The sequence below is a fragment of the Odontesthes bonariensis genome, chromosome 4 (assembly GCF_027942865.1).
Source record: "Odontesthes bonariensis isolate fOdoBon6 chromosome 4, fOdoBon6.hap1, whole genome shotgun sequence".
Classification (NCBI taxonomy): Eukaryota; Metazoa; Chordata; class Actinopteri; order Atheriniformes; family Atherinopsidae; genus Odontesthes; species Odontesthes bonariensis.
The window spans coordinates 13,270,760-13,291,588 of NC_134509.1; the positions used below are offsets into that span (position 1 = coordinate 13,270,760).

Consider the following 20,829-nt stretch of genomic DNA (forward strand, 5'->3'; position numbering starts at 1 on the left):
GGATGATGGAGAGGGAAAACAGAGCTGCCTTTTACCACACACTGGGGATGTTGATACTTCTCAAAACCCATTTAAAAAAAAAAAAAAAAAAAAAAAAAAAACAGGCGACACTAAGGATGACGTTTGATATGAATCAATACTTGTTAACATTTCTTTCGTGTGTCAAAAAAAAAAAAAAAAGCTTGAGTCGTGCCTTTGTCATGAGAGCATTAGAGACACCCTGAGACCTCAGATACCATGAAATCTTATCAAAAGGTAAAGGATCTCATTAAATTCCTGCCAAAAAAAAGCTGCCGGGTCCTGCTCTGCCTCACAAAGACGCAGAAGAAGACGACACGTGTAGTCCATATGGGGCCGAGCTGACATCCTATTCTCCACCGGCAGAAAGAAAAAATAAAAAAAAAACAAGGAAAAAAAAAGTGTTCTGGGCCTGTTAAAGTGTTTTCAGATGTATTATTTAACCCAAGTTAAGAAAACAAGGAGTGGACGAGCTGCCCGATTTAGTAAGCATTTATTTTTCAATACCCTTTGATTTGAACATTTTTTTTCCCCTTTCTTTTAACCCAAGGTGAGGGAGAAATAAGCTATAAACTTGTCACAACTTCTGCTCTTTCATCCAAGCAGTGCGCACACCAAAAATTGAACGGACCAGCACTGAATATACACACACATGCAAGTTTTATACACACACACACACACACACAGAAAGACACAATCCCTCTTCAGGCCTACACATTGCCGACACAATGACTATGGCGAGGTTAGGGTGGACCTGTTTAGGATTAGTCTGTAAGCACAAGCTCTCGAGTCAGGGTTTAGCAGTTTAAAAACAAACTTGACATATATTAAGAGTAAACCAGACAGGGAGGGCATAGAGGGGTTGTCTTACCATATTCTCAGATGTACGCCGTTTTCATTCTCTGGCCTGTACCTGCAGAAAATTGCATCTTTTTTTAAAAAAATGTTGAGGTATCTGGACGGTATGGATCCCAACCGTCCATCCGGCCTACACAGTGTACAGACACCCGCCAAAAAAAAAAAAAAAAAAAAGGACTGACATTTGACTTAAGATGTAATTCTCAGTGGATTACAGTAGAGCCAAGAGGAGGCTCGAAAGTGCAGCTAAACAAGGTCAGCAGAAAAAGACAAACTGTAAGTGCAGCAGGCAAACAAATAGTGCAAAGCCCAGGATCTGTAAAGAGTCGGAAGAATGGACAGACTAATCCCAAAGTAGGTTTAATGTGTAAAAGCAGGGATGGGGAATGGGTGAAAGGACAAATGGGTGAAGGGACGGCTCAGGACACAAACAAAGTCAAGTCGGACCAGAAAGCTGATTGTGGGGGATTACTTTGGTTAGTATCTGGTGGTATCTTCTCCCCTTAGTGGGAGAAGTTGCTTGTTTTACAGCTTTACTGGGCAGGCATGAGTTATTCAGAAGTATACAGTAAATGATGATGCGCACTCTACGGAAAGATGGAACTCCCAACGGCAAGATGCCACAGATGAACAGGAGAGAAAAGGCTCGCGGGGACTGCTGCTCACCTGTGGCCGATTCCTGCATCTTCTCCCTCTTCCGCTTCTTCTTCTTTCCCTAAAAATAAACAGAGGAACGCATAAAGTGTGGCTCCAGCACTCACGCTCACTAGACCACTCTGATATCCTGCTGCTGACTGCCATGTTCACTCATCCCCTGCTGGGCATCCAACCAGCATCCCCCAGACTCCAGACTCCACTGCAAACTGCGACACTGAGAGGGAGCCATCTGATGCGAGTGTGCCCCACGTGCTCGGAACTGGTTTTAAAGCACTACAACTAAAAGTTTCTACCGTGTTCAAAGTGTGTGGGGGGGGGGGGGGGTGTTCTGCTGCTGTGACCGCTCCGTGTCACCTTTAAAGACCAGCAAATGACAAATGATAAGTGCAATTGAAGAGGGTTAACTTTAATCAGGCTAGTCTAACTCAATGGCTGAGAGGAGCGCCACTCTTCTTCCAGTGAGGTGGCGGGAGTGTGTGAGGATTTATAGCTTATGCAAAATCCCCGGGGGGGAGACTATAGGTATAGATAGCAGCGTAGAGTCATCCTAGTCAAATATGAGCAGCACTTTGGTTTCCTGCTGCAAAGTCTGCTAATCCACTTATTCATGAGCTAATCTGCCTTCTACTGCTTCGGCAGACGGGGAAGAGGAGACACAGAGAGAGTGTGGGTGAGAGGAAGGGTGAGAGGGGTGGTACACGGCTGTGCGCTCTCAGTGCCAGGGTGTTACCTATTTTGGGTGCTTCCAGGCATGATGCGCTCCCTGCATACAGCTGATGATTTTGACGAGGGAGCAGTCACGGAGAAGCTCTCGCAAGGATACAAAATTATCTTCAAGGAATGTTTCGGGATGAGTCATGTCTGTATCTTTCTGGCAGGCAAAGCAGAGAGCCAGTCTTGCACCATTTTCTCTCACGAGCCATCAAACACACTCGCACTTGGAAAACTGGAAATGAACTATGGAAGGGCTAACTGTCACTGGAATGAATGAGTCTTTAACTGTGCTGTGCTTCCGTGCATCCCCGTCCCTCCCCAGCGAGGCACTTTGGCAGTGGAGGAGCGGAGGCAGAAGGAGGAGGGATGCTGTCAGTGTCCGAGGGGAGGCAGATAAACACCACAAAGCACTTTGGTGGTGGAGTGAATGTGAGTGCCGGAGCCACACTTTTGAGAAAAGCTGGTGCTCTCTCTCTCTCAGAAAGTCACACACATCACGTACTCAGGGACAGATTGTGACAGCCTCCAATCACACACACACACACACACACACACACACTCACACACACAGATGCTACATACTGCATCCTAAACCTAGCACATTGACAGACAGAATGGGCAGCTGGGGGAGCAAAGGTTGCTGCTGCTGAATGCTGCGTGAACAATCCAGCCTCCTCAGCGCCATCTAACAGTTGCTTTTACATCTGGAGCTCCACGCTGATATGGAACATCAAAGACTGGCATAACCATTACCAGACAATTTTCACTCGCAGTGGCAATAATAGTGTCCATGGCACTACAATCCATTTTAGTGTGGTGGTGCTAAAACAATGTTATGAATTACACATTAGGCCGAAACAAAGGGTTTGCAAATGGACCCCCATTAGCATGGAGAAGGCTAGTGTGAATTAGTGTGTATGTTTTTTAAGGGTTTTTTTTGTGTGTGTGAATGTGTGTGTGTGTCTTGGTTGTGTGCGATTCAAATAGTAAGTCATGCAACATGGACATAAACAACACAAATACACGCACACGCACCTCTGCCAATCTGTTCTATTGATACTTACATAATTGTCTCGAGCAGACCAGCCGGGGTAGAGCTGCATGTGGAGCTGCCGTTCCTTGCGGGCTAACTCATAATACTTAGCTTGCTCTTCCCGAGATAAAGCATGCCACTGTTTCAGTACAAAGGAGATTAGGGGGGGGGGGGGGGGAGAATAGCACACAGTCAATTACTGGCATGCACTCGCATGTTCCCTGCATAGAGATGTGTGCTGGTGTTTTGGTGGAGAGGAGAGGAGAGGGGGTGGGGGCAGGAAAAACTTTTCAACTTTTCAATGTTTGGTGTAGAACAAAAAATGGGGATAAAAGACAAAGAAGAAGAGGGAAACATGATGAAGAGATTAACATGCGCACAAGTCAGAGAGGGGAAAAAAAAGAAAAGAAACAACTTTGATTTCATATCAAAACACTGCTTCCAATTTAGCAGCGCTTTTTATTCAAACTGTGTCAGCAAGCAATTACTCTCTGCAGGCCACAAACCAGGCTTTGCTGTGGCTGGCTGCCTAGGCCTATTCGTTAAGGCTTTTTAACATGGCTCTGTGGTTCCACTCTTTTCCCAATCCTCAAAAGGGACAAATTTTGTCATTTCCAACTGTGCCATTATCCAGGCATATTTTATTGAAGTCAATTTGATTAAATGTCACTTAGATAGGCAGTCGGTATCTGTGCTGCTGAGAGGAAAGTAATTGGCTTGGGCAATCATTATGACAATCATCACTACTTCTCCATAAAAGACTATGTTAATAGAGGGGTATCTTTGCACGTTTTCCCCCAACTAATTGGGCTTGGTTAGGGCCATGAACTCTGATCTCTTGGATGATTTAAGTTAATTTGTAAAGATAAACTGCAGCACGACCGAAAATGAGCGCGATCTACGAGGCTACACCGACGATGTGACCTACCCTCCGTCCCAGGATCTGATTGATGGCGGCGCTCTCCTTCAGCGTGCACTCAGCAACCACATTCGCACGCATCTCTTTCATGTAGAGCATGAAGGCGTTTAGCGGCTTCTTGATGTGCGGCTTCTTGGGCTCGTGCTCCTTTCTCTGTTCGTGCTGGGGTTTCCTGTTTGGGTGTGGGGGGGGGCGGATGGATAGAGGCAAAGAAAAAGAAAGAAAATGGTTAGAAAATTAGAGAACAAAACAGCAGAGCAACAAGAGGAGGAAATTGCGGCTCCGCGATGGCGACAAAAGCAGCGAAGGTCTGGCTGCTCTCAGCCAATGGTGAGGAGCTGCCACGCTATGGGCCCCCTGCCTCTTTAATCATGTGCAGTTGTACGGTCGCAGTCCTTCATGCGAAGAGATTACTTCACCAGTAATGGCAACCAAACCCTTGTTGTCCACAGAACATTGGCAACCGCTTAAAACCAAATGCGAAAACTCTCTCGCTGAAAAACACTTTGCTCCCACTCCTGATTTACTTTCTGAGAACCTTTTCGTGCAGCTTTGGTCTGAGAATAGCAACTGATAACAGCAAAAAAAATAAATAATAAAAAAAATCAGCCGTAACCACTTCGGGGCTCCCACAACGCTTCCCACTGCATACTCTGCTGGATGTAAATTCAGCTCATCAGAGAACTAATCTCCGACCTGTATCTGTTGTCGGTTTTGTGATCCCTGAGGCTGAATGAAGCGCAGGCCTGTTATCAGTGGAGGACGGGCCCTCACTGCTTATCAACCCCCCCTCATCAACAGAGCAAGGCTCTGACAGGGGAGTTCGTTCAGCACTGGCCTCCTGTCGGGGGTAGAGTGCACAAATACCTGGAAGTATCAGAAAACCGCTGATAAAGCGGCGATGGCACGAGTTTTATGAAGTGTGTGTCTAAATGAGGTCATTTGTGCCCGGAGGACTCACATGTGCATGATGTCAGTTTCATGTTGAGGCTCGTGTTTGATCTGTGGGTTGACGATTGCTGGATGGGGGATCCCCGTGGCGTGGGGACCAGGAGGGCCGGGCACCATGTGGTGGGAGAACCTGCAATTGCAATTACAGTGAAAAGGAGCATTCTTTCACTTTTCCGCTTAGAATATTTTCAGAAACTTTGGAAAATAATTCAGGACACACAGCTGGGTGGATCATATCGGAAAGGAAAGCACGTGTTTGTTTCACACGCTACACCGTTGTGTCGACCATCATCCAGCTATAGTTACACCTAAAAAGTTCCATTACCTTGTAGAAAAGCAACTCAAGGGCAATCAGCATCAGGCAAGATGGAACAAAATGAGCAACATCTTACTGTTGTCTATGGTAGTCTTTAAAATTCTGTTTTATTGTGCCTGGGTTTCTTTCAGACATGCTTCATATGTCCACATTATACACATGAGACAATCTGAAGATATGCTTTTCATCCCTTGTCACATCTTAAATTCTCTTAGATTCCTTCTCAGACATAATAAATAGTGGAGCCTGTGTCTTGTCATCAGATCAGAGGGTCCGTTACGTCTCCTTCTGAATTTTCCATTTTGTTTCATTTTGCCATTTGTTTCAACACTCACGTCATCTTATTGGGGTTGTTTCAGTCATCTGGAAACGGTTTTATTTATGTTTATAAAAAAAGAAAAAGACCGAAAGCGTGACATTTACTGAACAAGGCTGTTCGCTATGCTAAAAACCCACTTCCCCCTCGGTCCAATGGACTGAAACGTGTGAACGAAAATCGAAAAAAATAACTTTGCTCGTTATGTAGAAAACATGGGAAGTTACTAGGAAAACCGTTTCTCGGGTAAAGTTCCTAAATTAAAAAGAAAATCTACTGCGAGTATTTAAATCTGAGAGGGCTTGGGGAGTCGAGAGGATTAAGAGAATGAGGAGTCTTCTTCAGAACGGCTGCCCGATGGTGCACCTTACATCTGGCTTCACTCAGCGTCCGCCTCAAACGATCACGACGACACAGAAAGAAGTGATACGGAAAAGGGAAGAGATGAAAATATGTTCGGTTCATAAAGGAAGAACAAGAGAAAAGTGAGTGACGAGGATGCTGAAAAGGAAGAAGGAGGAAAATGGAAAAGAAATACTAACAAAAGAAGGGGGGAAAAAAGTACTTAACAAACATGAAGCAAGTCGAAGACAGAGAGGAGTGCTTCCAGAGAGCTTTGGGGGAGGTTAAGCAGCCATATGGCCATGCAGGGGCACGTATGTGGTGATGTGTTTGACATGTGCTGGGCACACAGAGGAGCAGTGTGGTTGAAGCCGCAGCAGAAACAGCCAGAGGCAGACCTCCCTGTTGAGGCTGCTGCAGGCCAACATTGCTCCACTCTGCACACAAAGCTAGTACAGAGTCGGCTTCCATACGACGTGAAGATTGTTGGGGACAATCAACAACTGTGCGCGCTTTCGCCGATGCGTTGGTGACTCACCATCCCAGTGGTGGTGTGATCTGCCCCACTCCTCCAGGAGACAGGGAGTAGAAGTTGGGCATGTCTGGTCCTGGATGATGCCTGGGCATTCCTAGGCAAACAATAGTGACACAGAAGCATTAGATAAACCAGCAGCAGCAGACATCTGTGAACTGTGCTTCGAATGCTCAAAAGTACTCAAAAGTAAGGGTCCAAATTTTTTCTTTTCTTTTTTTTTAATCAAATTCATAACTTTGCAAACGTTTATTCCACTTACAATTTTCCTGTCCGGCTATTTATTTTAAGACAGCTTTTGACACAGCTGTGTTTGAAAAGTTTGACCAATTTTCTGACAAGTCAAGAGATATCAAGGAGAGGTACTGGCACCTGAACTCTACTGCTGTTACAATTTGATATGCACATAAGGTCTACAATCAGTGTCTGCTTGCAAAAGAGCTTTAATCCATGACAACTGAGTAAACTCTGGAAGAATGAGAGCAGTGGTTAAAAACATCTGAAAAATCCTCCAAGTTGACCTTCCTTCCAGTACCCCAACCCACCTTCGCCATTCCTGCTTCACCGCAAGTCAAGGGCCCACACGGCGTAAACACACAGCTCCTGATCTCACATTATTAACCAGTAGAAGAGGATAACATTTTGTCTGCTTAGCCTGATTCCTTCCTGTGTGTTTTAGCATCTTTAAGCTGGATAATTGAGGCTTCTTCTTTATGACAGAGGCTGCAGCTCTCCCCACGGACACAGGATTGAGTCAGACTAACTGTCGGGGCTAAGCTCCTCCATCTCCATCTCCTACTGGGCTCCAAGGTCAAGAGGCCTATTTTTCATGACAGAACTTGATAACAACAGAGCTGGAGGATAACAAACATCCCCGTTACATCATACTGCCCCGTCTTGTACCGATTTGTTTTTCATTCTCGAGCAGGGCCAGTAAGCATCAGGAAATGCTGTTCATGCACAGACAAGTGGAATGTGCCTACATGTGCGCTCAAACCCACACAAAAAGGGAGAAAAAAAAGGGGGAGAAAAAAAAGGGCAAATGCCTCCAGATTAGCACCATCCTCTAATCCCTGCAGGAGCCAGTCTTTTCTGCCTGCTTCCATCTCCTCTTCTCCTCCTCCTTCTCTCTCCAGGCTGTGGTCTGAAGGGGCCTTCCTCCTCCGAGAAGCAGGCCGAGTGGGAGGCTTATATCTCCAAAGCCAGTGCTGCGACGCAGGATTCGTAGCACGGATGGCACTGTTCCCTGCTCGCTAATCCACCACCTAACACTCCTTTAGGGCCCTCCTGAGGGCAGAAGGGAAGGAGGTGAGGGGTGAAGCAGCAAGGGAGGAAGAGAGGGGGCCCGGCGCGTTAACCTTGTCACTCACACCTCTGCAGTGCCTAATTGCTCACTCCCTCCGTTTCACACATGCCTGTTGACACCCAACAAAAGCTTTGCAGTGGCGCTCGTCTCGAAACTAGCCACCCAAAGCCGGAAAGTAGCCCAATCCAAAGTCCCCGTGTTAGTTTTTTTTTTTCTTCTTCAATTTAAAGGTTTATACGTAAAATGAGCAAAGCTTCTCCATCACCCCCCTCCCTCCGCTCGACCTTCCATCCCACGTAGCGGCCCTGCGCATATTAGAGCTCATAATGAGAAAATCCATGATTGTTTTTCATAATTAACGAGCAGATCAAAGTCTGAGCCCACTAAGGGGAGCCGAGCAGCAATTGGTCGATATGAGAGGCAGAGAGAGAGCGAGAGGGACAGCAAAAAGAAAACGAGAGAGATTTCGTTTTAAGCATCTTTGGCTCAGCTACTGATACACACACATAAATATGCCCGGGGAAATCATTTGCAGCTAATTCTGCAACTGGATTGCTTGGACATGGATTTCTGTTGCGCTGCGAGCGCCAACATCAAATAGTAAGGAAAACAGCCCCGAGGTGGCTCTTCATTGTCAGAAACCAACACGAGCAGTCATGGGAAGAGCACATTCTTACGAATTTGGGCCGACGCGACAACAGATTTCTGCAATCCAACGAGTGCGCGAATTGTTTCGTTACCTATCTGTTCCTTCACACTTCCATCAGAGACAAAAGTGCCCCGCCACATGTGTCAGATGCGCGACATGTGTGGAGCGCAGTTTCTTTTACACGTCCCGCTCCCTTCATCTCACAACGCCTCGCACCCTTGTGCTCAGTTCTACGTCGTTATTTATAGCTGGTCCCTCGGCGCCTCATCACCGTCTCCATCCAACATCCCGTCTGATCACCCTTCCTTTCAAACTGCCATTTGCAGGAGAAAAAAGCGGAGGAGAGCGAAAAAGGCGCGGGACAAAACTATGTTTGGCCCGCGTCTTTTTCCAGCATCAGTGAGGAGCTGCCAAAGTTTCCCGCTGAGCGAGGCTGAGGAGCTCATCCAAAACGGCAGAGGAGCTCTTCGGCGGCTGTCAGAGCTGCAGCTTGATGTTATTCCCGAGAGGCAAAGAGAGCCGAGGGAGAAGGCAGCCAAGTTCGGCGTGTCATCACACAGGCTGCGTCAAGCGAGTTCACGCTCAGAGATGATAGACGGATGACTTCGAGGTGACACGTTGTGTTGGTCTCTACTGATTTTTGACAGCGTTGACAGAGAAGGTAAAAAGAAATGAAAAATAAAACAGTAATCACCGCAGTTAAACGCAGAGTGAGTTCACTCATCTGCATGGCAGCAGTGCTTTGATCAAAAACCAACTCGAGCCCTGAAAACTTTAAACAAGGGCTTTAACAACCCCCTTTCTTTGAAAAACTTCAGGTCCCTTTAAATGCCCGACCAAACCTGAAGTTCCAGTTGACACAAACCGTCCTACATCGCTTTGCTTCGTGTCCATTTTCCCTTACCCTGCTTGTTGCTGACATCATGGGGGTGATGGCCAGAATGAGAACCTGGTGCGAAGTGCTCGTCGCTGTATGTGATCAGAGGGGTGAGTGGGTGGACTGCATGGGACGGCTGCACCACGGGGACTTTGTTGGACTGTGAAGACAAACACAACAAGATTTAAAACAATACATCCGAATGATGGAACCACTCATGGCCCTGTTATCTAATACATAACACGCAGGACCCTGCGGGTGGCCTCTTCTGCGGCACAGAATCCTCTTATTGTTGTGAGTAAAGTTTGACAGTTTGGTCAAGAAGCTATTAAAAACACGTCTTCAATTTCTACCCTTTGAGCCCAGTAGCTAAAAACTTTGTTTAGCCTAGGTCAGCGGGACTGAAAGCCTCTCCCCCTGAAGGAGAGAGGAAAAACAAGCCAAAGAGGTGCATGAGCATGTTTGAGAAACAGAAAGATGCAAACGGAGGAGGAGCGAAGAGAAGCGAGCGATGGGAGCAAAGAGAGGGGAGAGAGAAACGAGAGACTTTGCAAGGTAGAGTTAGAGCAGAGGTCTGAGGCGGGAGATCAAAGGCAGTCATTAGCTGGTGAATAAGGGGAGTTCATTACAGAGCAAGAGCCGGGGGAAGGAGAGATGAGGGCTGGAGGAGGAGGAGGAGGAGGAGGAGGAAGAGGGGAGAGGGGGGCTGACTATGAAGAGAAAGCGTGAGTGAGACAGATGTCTGCAGTGGTCCTTAATGCAGGGGTAATCATGTCAACAGTGGCTCGGCCACAGACCCCTCATCCACAGCTGACTCGGAGACCTTCCAGTGCCTCCTGACAATTAAAACAGGCTGAACCAGCCCCCCCCCCCAAAAAAAACAAATAAATTAAAAAATTAAACAAATTAAAAAAATCAGCCAAAAGGGCTTACATGCTTCAGCTGCACCAAACACATGGGAATGCTTAACCATGCTAAATCTACTATTCGCAATCCGAGCCCAGAGCCGAGCCGGAGTCAAAATATCACCTCCACAGGATATATGGCTAATCGGAGAGACGTCAGTTCACGGTTGGATGAGACACGTCTTACACCACACAGCTCCAGATTCATCCAATTTCTTACACAGAAACAGACACCTGACTAATGCTGTTAAAGATATTCATCTAAAATTTAGGAGGAACACAAAGCTGCGGAGAGACGGCATTACAAACGGCCTGCTTTTTTATCAGTTCTCACGTTTCTTTGCCCGATGATGTGCGTGCCAAATGACATTCCAGCGGCATTAAGTGGTGACTGGTGTCCCTTCTCACCCACTCCCATCACACACACACACACACACACACACACACACACACCCACACATATATGTGAACACATGCACAAAACCTCTCAAACACAGGGGAGACTGGAATGTCTGGGTTTCCCTGAACCACTCGCAGACTGGCACCAACTTTTACTTAACCCCACATGTCACCCCCTCTTTTCACACCTCTCCCCATCTTCTAGGAATGTCCTAACCAGGACCACAAAGGGCATAACATATAAATATATATAAATATATAAATATATATAGTATGTGAGTGTATCAGGCTCCTAATCAGCCCGAGAGTGTCATCTCCTCTGCCAATTTAGCAACCTTTTCCAGTTCTGATATGAGCTTAGAACACAGGACATGGTGGCCACTTTACCAAAACGAGCACTGCCTGCTTCAGGAGAGCAATAAAGCCAGGACTCTGAGCTTTTTTCACACTGGCCCAGGTGAAATGGGTTCTTTGACCTCAGTCGCCAAAGAGTCAAAGGTGACGGGATAATCTGCGAGCGAGGGAGAGCCCGGCCTCATCTTACAGAGGGGAGGGCTTGTTAATAAGGCTGCTAAACCTAAAAGAGGGACTAACCAGGGCTGAAGTGACTGGGACATGCCTACACCAGAGGCTAAATAATAGCATTCTCGCCCATATTATTTTACGCCTCTCCACTCCCATTTGTTATCCTGTGGGAATGAGATAAGAACCTGGGAGATTATCATTACAGCTGCGAGTGCTCTCCAACTTGTAGCAGAGAGGGAGAAAAAGAAACAGCGAGTGGAAACGAGTTATTTTCTTGCCCCTGTCTTTGCACCACAAACAGCAAGAACGGTGATCGACTCTTTAGCGCTTAAAGCTGCAGTCTGCAACTCTTTTTCAAGCATAATGCCTGGAACTGTCCGGGGATTCTGAAAGTAGTACACTAAATACCCCAATACAAAAAAAAAATGAGTTCTCTAGGTCCCCTATATGTCCCGCTAGGTCCCTCCAAAGCCAGCAGGTTTGTTTACAAAATTGCAGACCGGACCGGTAAAAGGTAACCAATCAGGTTACGAGCTGGGCTCTGCTGCCTGTCAATCACCGATTGTGCACGCGCGATACAAGGTAGGCTCATCCCCACGCTTATTTATCTAGACTATTGAACTTCATTACGGGCTAGTCTACTTACTGTGTCTTCCATGATCGCAAATGACAGGTGAGTTGATGAATGAGGAGTCGTGTAAGCGCATCTGGCGTGCACGTTTACGTGCACGAGTTCTCATGTGTTTTGATGGGGCGGGACAGGAAGTTGAATAACTTTTTATTTTTCGGTTAAAAAATAAGCATTTCTTGCATTTTGCGACTACGGAGGTCACCGTTTTCAACTTCAAGCGTTCTGATAGATCATGTAAACTCTTAAAATGCCAAAAATTAGGACTTTACGTATGACAACAACAAATCCTGCAGACTGCAGCTTTAATAAAGCCAGAGGTATTTATCATCACAGAGAAGCGCTCTCCTCTGCTTCTGTCAGTTTTACAGCTGTCGAATGCCATTCTTCTCAACTTCTTAATAAAACTAGTCTGTTGTGAGAAATCCACCGTGGAAAAACCTGCAGGCCTCTGTGACCAATACCGAATAGAAGGCTCTTTGGGTGCTCAATTACACCAACCGCATGGTTCATATCACCATGGTTTTGCATTCAAAAGAAAGGAGGAGCAAGCAGTTACCAAAGAGATTCGAATAGCTTTATATTGCATGTGAGATGCAATTGTGAAAACTGTTGTCCCTTTGAAAAAAATGGAAACAACATAGCGACAGCCACCATGGAGCTGTGGTTTTACCACCAGGTGGAGACTTGTTGGCTTCTCCACTTTCCAGCTCTTGGAAAAGTTCACAAAAATCCCAACACTTTTCCACCAATTTCCTGGACGAAATAGTTGGGAGACACTCAGCAGAGCGCAACCATGGAGGTCACGCCACGTTGCGGCGATTTGATTCCCTCTCATCCCCACTCTGACTCCGAACGCCCTCAGCAGCCCTGCTGCCATGGAGGGCAGCCATATTGGAGGTCCCCCTCTATTGTACAGGAGAAATAATAGGCTTAAGATCTTTCTATTCATATTTTTCAGGGAGAGCAAAAGAGGAGAGGCAGCAGGGATTGAAAGGAAAATGTTCCATTTGAATTTCATATCCAGGCCTGGCTGGCCCTTTTAAAGAACCCTTCAGATGTGGTTTTAAGCGAAATTCATTGTGCGGAACTGAAGCTGGCAGGAAACCCTCCGTGAGACGACGCACACCAGTGTGTTTCAGAGCAGAGAGCTGGTGACTTTGTGCGGCGTCTGAAAATGGGGATGGAGAAGGGAAATATATGATGTTTCAAATTTGCTGCTTCTTCTTTTTTTTCGTTGTCGCCAAACGTTTGCGAGCTTGCGTTCTGTCAGGTTCCACCAACATCCCGTCACGTTTGCCGAGCATGGATGTGGGCGTTTATATGGGTATCCATGTCATATATGAAGCAACTATCCCTACAACATTGCCATTTTTTAGCATCCCCCTCCCTGTCGTGCCTAACAGCACAGCTTTTGTACTCCACTCAATTATACCACTTCTGCGGAGTGGAGAGGAAAAAAAAGGGAAAGCAGGAATTTTATAATAATCACTTCCCACTTCTGTAATTTATATGCAATGAGGACTCTTCGTGCCTGCAGCTACAATCAAGTGTGTAAAAACCATGTGAGGTGATTCAGAAACAGCTGGGGAGATAGCAGCTAGAGCGGTGGCTACGGATTCCCATGCTGCTTATTCTATTCAGTAAGAAGCTACTCTCACGCCAAAACCTAACCTCACCCACTCATATGATTTCCTGCACTCTGGAGGGGGGGGGGGGGGGGGGGGGGGGGGCAGGATATTAACATGTGTAGACAATAAGATGAGGCAAGAAACTGAAATGGTATCAACCAAAGTTTGCGGCAGATTTAGCAGCAAAATAAAATGCCATGATTACCACTTTGGGGAAATCTTTTTAAATGACATCGGATCCCTACCAGAGAGCACACACCCAAAAATGTGTAAACACAGTTTTTGGCTACTGTTTCCACTGATGGTACACTTATAGAGAGACAAGAGTACAGAGACAAAGCGTCTGTAAATGCCAAAACGTCTGAGTATGAACCAAGGGTGTGCCCAGTACACAGTAGGAATTCCTACTCCTATTCCTATAGTCACCTCCAGACCAGGTGTTCACTCTCAGGAGTGTTTGTCTGCTGGTTGTCCAACCTTTTTCCCCAACAAAAGAGCGCAAACATTCTCCTGCAGTAGCTTTATAGCAAAGGAAAGAAAAGGCCCTGTACCTCCCCACCTCCCCTCCCTCTTAACCAAAACCAGTGGAGACCAACCAGCTTAAATAAATAACCAATTACCATCCACAGATCCGGCTGAACCTCACCAGCTCCGAGTGGGGTGCTAAAAATGGACCGTTTCACTGGCAAGATTGCCCCTTGGCCAGGGGGCTTAATGTAACGAAACCCAATTAATGCAGAAGAAAGCCAGGCTGCCAGCGTATGAAGCAGCGACACGCGCTCAGGGTAATGAGACGAACAGGCGAAACCGACCACGGGGACAGCGACAGGGGAGGCTACGAATAGCAGGAAAAGCCTGCCCTGGAGAGGCGTATACATCTCTGATGCCTCCCAATCTTTCCTTCGCTCGTTTTCCATTCCCATCAAAATACCCTTCATGCTAATAAGGGTCCAATAGCAGTGAAGGCAGCTGGTAGAAATGGCCAAAAACTTTTGGCTGACTGGAGTTAGGCCGAGATAAAATAAGCATGTACCATGTATTCAATTGAAGGGGTTTAGGGGTTGCAGCAAAAATGAATTATGCGAGGAACTTGTCACGCGGTCTTCTAAATACTAATGCTGAACGCTCACCGACACACACAGTCAACACTTCAAATCAACACCGATGACTGACACGAACATCACACACACAGAAACATCGACTCAGAAGTTACATACACATGCATTAAAATGCGTTCACGATGCAGAGATCAAAGACCACGGAGTTAATGAATTTAACACATACATTCTGCATACGAACACAAACAAGCCATTGACAGCCAAGCACCTTTTTTCCCACCACCAAGTGAATAGGACGAGACGGATTACCCATCATCCTTCAGCTGGCATGAGGAACGTGCGCTTCGAGCATCCCATCAGGTTAGCTCTGATGCTGACATTGTGAACGTACAAGGGAGATAATTTGTGTGAAATGTGCCTGCCCCAGATGAAAAGACTTTCTCCGCTTTTTAAGGGAGTTCAACTCTTAATTTCTACGTGGCGCAGTGCTATCAACAAACGGAGGGGAAAAGGAGCGGAACATTAGCAGTAATCCTGTTGCCATCTCCTTACACGTCAAGCCAGAAAAAAGTAGAAAAAAAAAACAAAAAAAGGCTGTGAAAAAAACAAAAAAAAAAAGGCTACGTGCAAGATTAAGAGGGTTTGGAAATAATTAAATAAGAATCACGACAATCAGACAACATAACTGTTACTGGAGTCTATATTACTGTTAGTCAGCAAAATGGCCATAGAGTTTTATTTGGAAAAAACAGAACACGATTTTAATCAACAATGCAAGTGTTTGCATTCCATTTTCTCCACAAAACAAATAAACAATAATCACCAAAGGACCCAAACACTCAACGTGCCTTTTGTGCCTTTTCAATTGTGTCTTTCTCCTTTGCCTTAACTTATGGAGGGTATGCTACGGGCTGAAGGCACCACTCCAGTTGTTTCCAGGATAGCCTGAAGCCCTTTAGAAAAAGGACAGCCTCGTAGCCTTAGCATGCCTTTCTTTTCTCAGGCCTTTTTGTTTTCCCGACCAACAGCCAGGAGTTCTATTTGGCAACAACAGAACAAATCAGTCAGCAGTAAATCCATGCGTTCGGACCGGAACACCAGTTTCACTATCCATTCGGGTACCTAGCGCTGCTCGCTTCCAGAAATTTACTGCCTGCCCACTAATGGCGCCATCGTCCAGTTCCGACCCAACTAACTCGCATTAGTTCTCCGCTAGCTGAATAAGTAACATGGAAACACTCAGAGCCTTTTTTTTGGGGGGGGGGGGGTTTAAACCTTCATTTGTTGATTATTTAGATCGTGCGAACACTAAAAATTAAGTAATTCAGTCATTTTTCTTTTGGAATTTTCGTTTGAAATCCCAGTTCCAACAGGCAAAAATACAGTATTCTGAGTTGTTTTCATTCGTGTCAAACCTAGGGAAAACAAGAATCCCCGGGTTTTCATTACCTCTGGTAGATCTCTTTATCTTCAAAGACGTCCCAGGTCTTGCTCCTCATCCCCTAAACTGGTTTCAGACTGGGCCACCCGCATTGCTTCAAAGTGGGGGGAGAGGTAGGTTGCATTCTTTAAGTGTAATAAAGCATTTTGTTGTTGTTCAATAGCTCTTCACGATTCATTACGCTCTTCTGGTTTGACTTTCCAATTTCCAAAGATATCCTGAACCCAATACTTACGATTCAGCTGAATCTAAATGATTCTGACCACATTTGATTATTTTCTTTGCAAGTGTGCAGGTTGACCACATCGTAATACAGCACATCCTTAAGAATCGTGATACTGATCCACATACTCTTGCCATATGGTAGGTCTTGTGCACATGAGCTCTGGTAGAGATTTTGGGCTTGAATTGTCTGCGTGACACCTTACGGATCAACATTGTGTTCTCAATCTGTGCACTGGGTGGAGGCGGATCGGACCTAAATGGAGGTCTGTTGCTCCCCTCGTAAGTTTGTGGCTAGAGTGTGTGTGCGTGCGTGTCTGCGCATGTGTGGGTTTAGCGGGGGTTGGGCCGCTGCTCTGGCAGAGCCCTGGGCGAACTGCAGGATGTTCACCTTGCGGCGGGGCACAGGGCTCATTATCACAGCAGGACCTGGTCACATCAAAGGACTAAGGAAAGGGCAAACATTCTGCTGAAGTGCCACTGTCAGCAGGCCTGCACACACGAACGCATACAGAAAAGGCAGACCGCACACACACACACACTTGAGCACCAACTCAGCATCTTCACCCCCATAAAGAACATGGCTCTGTGACGCCGTCACATGCTTTGGATCTACTGAGACATCTCAGTTAGCTCACTTATCGGACACCTGATAAAACAAAGTATCTAGTAAATCTCGGTAAAATCGTACAAAAATCTTACAAACCTGAAGCTACGACAGCCTGACATTCAGGTGACGCAGTTGGTGGTCAAATCACACCGGCACGTATATGCTGAACTGGAGTAAAAACGGCCTAAGCTCTCTGCGTGCGCTCTAAAGTTCCATGTATAGAATAACTGTGTCACATACTAGCTTATCAACTGTGACTTAAACTGACAGTAAGACAAAAGTAAAACAGAAGAAACTGGAATCTGTCAAATACTCAGAAAAAAATCCTTTAGTTTAGAGGTGTGAAGATAAACCAGTGCATATCAGAACCCAATTTTAACACTAAAGATGCAATAACATTGGTTTATAGGCCCACACAGTCTGCCAAAAACCGTCGAACTGACCGATTTTGACATTAAAATCCATTGGACTTTGCTTAACTTCAGGTCCTACGAAGAGACAAAGCAAGCCTTCCACATCAAACCCGGAGAGAAATTGGCAAGAGTGGGTCAGCACAGATAGATACTGACCAGGTTTACAGCTTTAAATCTAAAGTCTGGAAATTGTTTGAATTTTTGGAAGAAATGGGAAAACGGTTGTCCGTTTGTCTGTCAAATTTTGAGCAGGTACAGAACGGGAGACTCACCTGGTTCGGCGTCACGGTGAATCCCTCCACGCTACCACAGACAGCACCAGCAATAACAACAACCGAGGGAATTACAGCATCTATTATTTAATCTATTGCGAAAGATTTACAGTGCGGTTGAGAGAGACATCTTTGTTGACATGATCCGTGAATCTTCTTCCCTGTTCTTTTATTACATATATGTACTTAAACCCCAAGTTTATAGAAATTACTATTTAAATTTTTACTCAAATCATCTAACATGGTGTCCGACGTACCGAATAGTTTTATAAGAGATAGATACACACTCCTACTTTAGCAGCATCATTGCCTCATTTACCTGATCAGCTGTGTGCTCGAAATGATGAGGAATTCTAAATCTTGAGGACTTGTGTTTGAACTCGGCCTTTGAAACTGACCAAAAGCGGAAAATGTTTGGAAGACACATTTTTTTCCCCCTCCTGAATCAATCGACATCCCTCTCCACCAACTATTTATAGCAGCCCCGCTGCTGCATTAACACACTGCATGATTTATCATTAGAAGCCAGCTCTGGTCTGCTGAGTAGCTACATTCATGCCAGGCAGCACGATGGTGCCAACATCCACATTCAACAACACCACTCGGGGGGCCTGAGAGATGTACACAAATAAAACTGCAGCACAAGCTAACTTTGTGCGGCTAGCGCGCTAAAAACCTTAGCTGCCATACAACAACACAGAAAAAGCAGCACAGAATGAGAGGAAAAGTGCTGATGAGTTGCCTCATGCAGGAGCTTCATAGATCTGTCGAACAAGAGCGGATTTGCCTGCTACACCTAGATAGTGTCCCCCCCCTCATCTTTCGCCCAGGTATTCTGGGCATGAATGGCTGTCAGTTTGGATTTGGGAGCTCAGCGTTGAGGGGGAAAATAGAGTCTGGTGGGGGTCTTTGTGCGTCTCTACTTGTGGAGACGAGCGCTACAGACAGTACTCTTCTCGCTAAGACCCAGCTAGCTCAAATTAAAAAAAAAATGTAACAATACATCCACGGGAAAGGAAGGGGGAAATAATAAGGAAAGCAAGCTAGTGAGCAAAAGGTGGAGGAAGCAATCGGCTGTGGGGGCGCTGCTGTGTTTGCAGGGAAGGTTTTCAGCGGCACACACACACATACACACACCAGGAAAATGTGGATGGGGAGGTGATTTGAATGAGAGCTGCTTCTGCCTGAGCTGAAGAGAGTATTGACCTAGTTTTCCGTCTGTATTTCACTCAGACAGATGCACACCCACCCACTTAATGTGTAAGAATAGAACGAATAAAAATATAGATCAGTTATTTACCACTGATGACTTCACGGGAAAAAAAACCCATATGAACACAGAAAGGGAAAGGTCAGGTTTGTGTAAACAGAATCAGTTTCTTGTAATAGGGTTCAGTGAGGTTATGTAATTGTTTAACAACGGCAGGTCACGTGAAGCCCCAGTGCCTCAGGTGTCATGACACCTGTGTCCTGGCCTTGGATCTGAACACCTGGCCCCCGTCATCACACAAATCATTGCCCGTTTCCCCTCAACGCACCTTTGTTCTTCAAGCGATGCTCGTTTACGCTCAAAATGATATTCAAGCGTGCAGACAAAGCAGTTCTTTTTTCAGTATTCCAACACTGATATGACCATTTTGGTGCAGGTTCTAAAGGGACATGGTGCACACCGCAGAGCTAAGAAGCATTTATGGTTGTGGATCACTTTGCAAACCTCTCATTCATATAATGGACCAGGCAACAATACCGGCAGCCCACTGTTTGGGTGCGATTCCACGTTTTAAGGGATTAACTGGTAAAGACTACCAACAACTGCCTTTCACCGTGGAATTAGTCATTAATCAAACCACACATTTCAGGATTTCTTTCTAGGCAGGCGCACACGCCCCTGCTAAGATCTGAATGGAAAGCAAGCAGCTATTCAAATCTGATCCCCCCACGAACAAATGGCTTTTCTCCAACCCCACAGAAGCAGGGAACTCTTAAGGAACCTCTCCAAGGATCGGAGCGGTCACAAGGAAAACTCCACCCCGTCAATTAGCTTTGTGGCAGGGTTTAGTGGGCTTTAATACAAACAAAACAATGACCATGTACAACATGGCAAGGGACAACGTCTGCTTATCCCTCGATACGTCCAAAGAGATGGTAATTTTTGGAACACAAAAGGGGAGTCCTTAGACCAGGAGCATATGGTTACCGCAACACTATAGGGCGCACTTATGCACCTGATGCCACAAATCCGCATGGTTAGCCATATAATGAACACAACAAGGTTGTAATTCAGCTCTTAGCTGGATTTAATCATAATGAGCTACTGGGAGTGGTATTATTATTGGTCTATTAGGGAAGCAATGCATGACTGAGTTTGAGCTATTTGAATTGTGATCAAGATAATATGCAGTCAAATTCATCCCTGCGCAACCGCGTTCAAGCATATTTTCGATCACATGCATGGGTTGGACTAATAGTATCCATCCCGGTGCGATAACGTTTTTCACTCTTTCGTAACAAAGACAAATACAAAGTGAAGCCTAGATGCTATTGTGGACTCCAGTCAAATAACCTTTCCACTGTCTTTCCCCCCAGTATGCCGTGCTTATGGGAGAGCTGGAAGTGTGGAATCAATGTATGGGGGCGTGGTGGGCACTTACATTTCCCCCGCATCTTTCATCTTAGAAGATAGGGGTAGGGTGGGGGTGGATTGATTTGATGTTTTGATGCATTGTTTGATGACGGCCAGCTCAAAGTGGAGGATGCCTCTGTGATGTGTCTTCATTGGAGGACATGAAAAGCATCACCTGGCCCCGGCGCCAAGGGTTATGGCCGACGGTGGATTTAAGGGTTCCCGCTGAGCTGGACGGTGGCTCCATTCACATCAGATAATCCATTCAGCATGACCTTTATATTTTTAGAGTCAGTTCCCCTTTCCCTGTCCATCCTGCATTAGGCCCCTGATCAATGGCCTTCTATAATGATATATCTCATTTATTTATGGTGTACATCCAGTGAGGAAAATAAGAGCCTTCCATCACCGACTGCGCCGTCCGATGATCAAAAGAAACATGGAGCACAAGGCGAGCTCGTCAGATCAACAAACAAATTCTTGCTAGATATCTTTGTGGGTTTCATCATGCTGCATCAAGTGACTGCTGGGGAAGAAAACAAAGCCTTGTTTTCATCTCGCTGACATCAGTGCTTACAGTCAGAGAGCACGGGTAGACTCAAAAGCTTGGATGG

General features: G+C 45.9%; 1 protein-coding gene across 6 annotated transcripts in view; it reads right to left on the reverse strand.

Moving 5' to 3' along the window:
- Positions 1-20,829, reverse strand: part of lef1 (lymphoid enhancer-binding factor 1) — a 41,689-nt gene that overhangs the window by 8,367 nt on the left and 12,493 nt on the right. The window contains exons 4-10 of one of the 6 annotated variants that reach the window (XM_075463056.1): positions 9,516-9,648; positions 6,663-6,753; positions 5,161-5,280; positions 4,209-4,371; positions 3,312-3,419; positions 1,543-1,582; positions 890-931 (exon numbers count right to left, since the gene is read on the reverse strand). In XM_075463056.1, the coding sequence (XP_075319171.1) occupies positions 897-931; positions 1,543-1,582; positions 3,312-3,419; positions 4,209-4,371; positions 5,161-5,280; positions 6,663-6,753; positions 9,516-9,648 (690 nt within the window). In that variant the 3' untranslated portion in view covers positions 890-896. Of the gene's footprint in view, positions 1-889; positions 932-1,542; positions 1,592-3,311; positions 3,420-4,208; positions 4,372-5,160; positions 5,281-6,662; positions 6,754-9,515; positions 9,649-20,829 lie in introns of all 6 variants that reach the window. The other 5 variants (XM_075463055.1, XM_075463054.1, XM_075463053.1 and 2 more) reach the window with 5 other exon arrangements.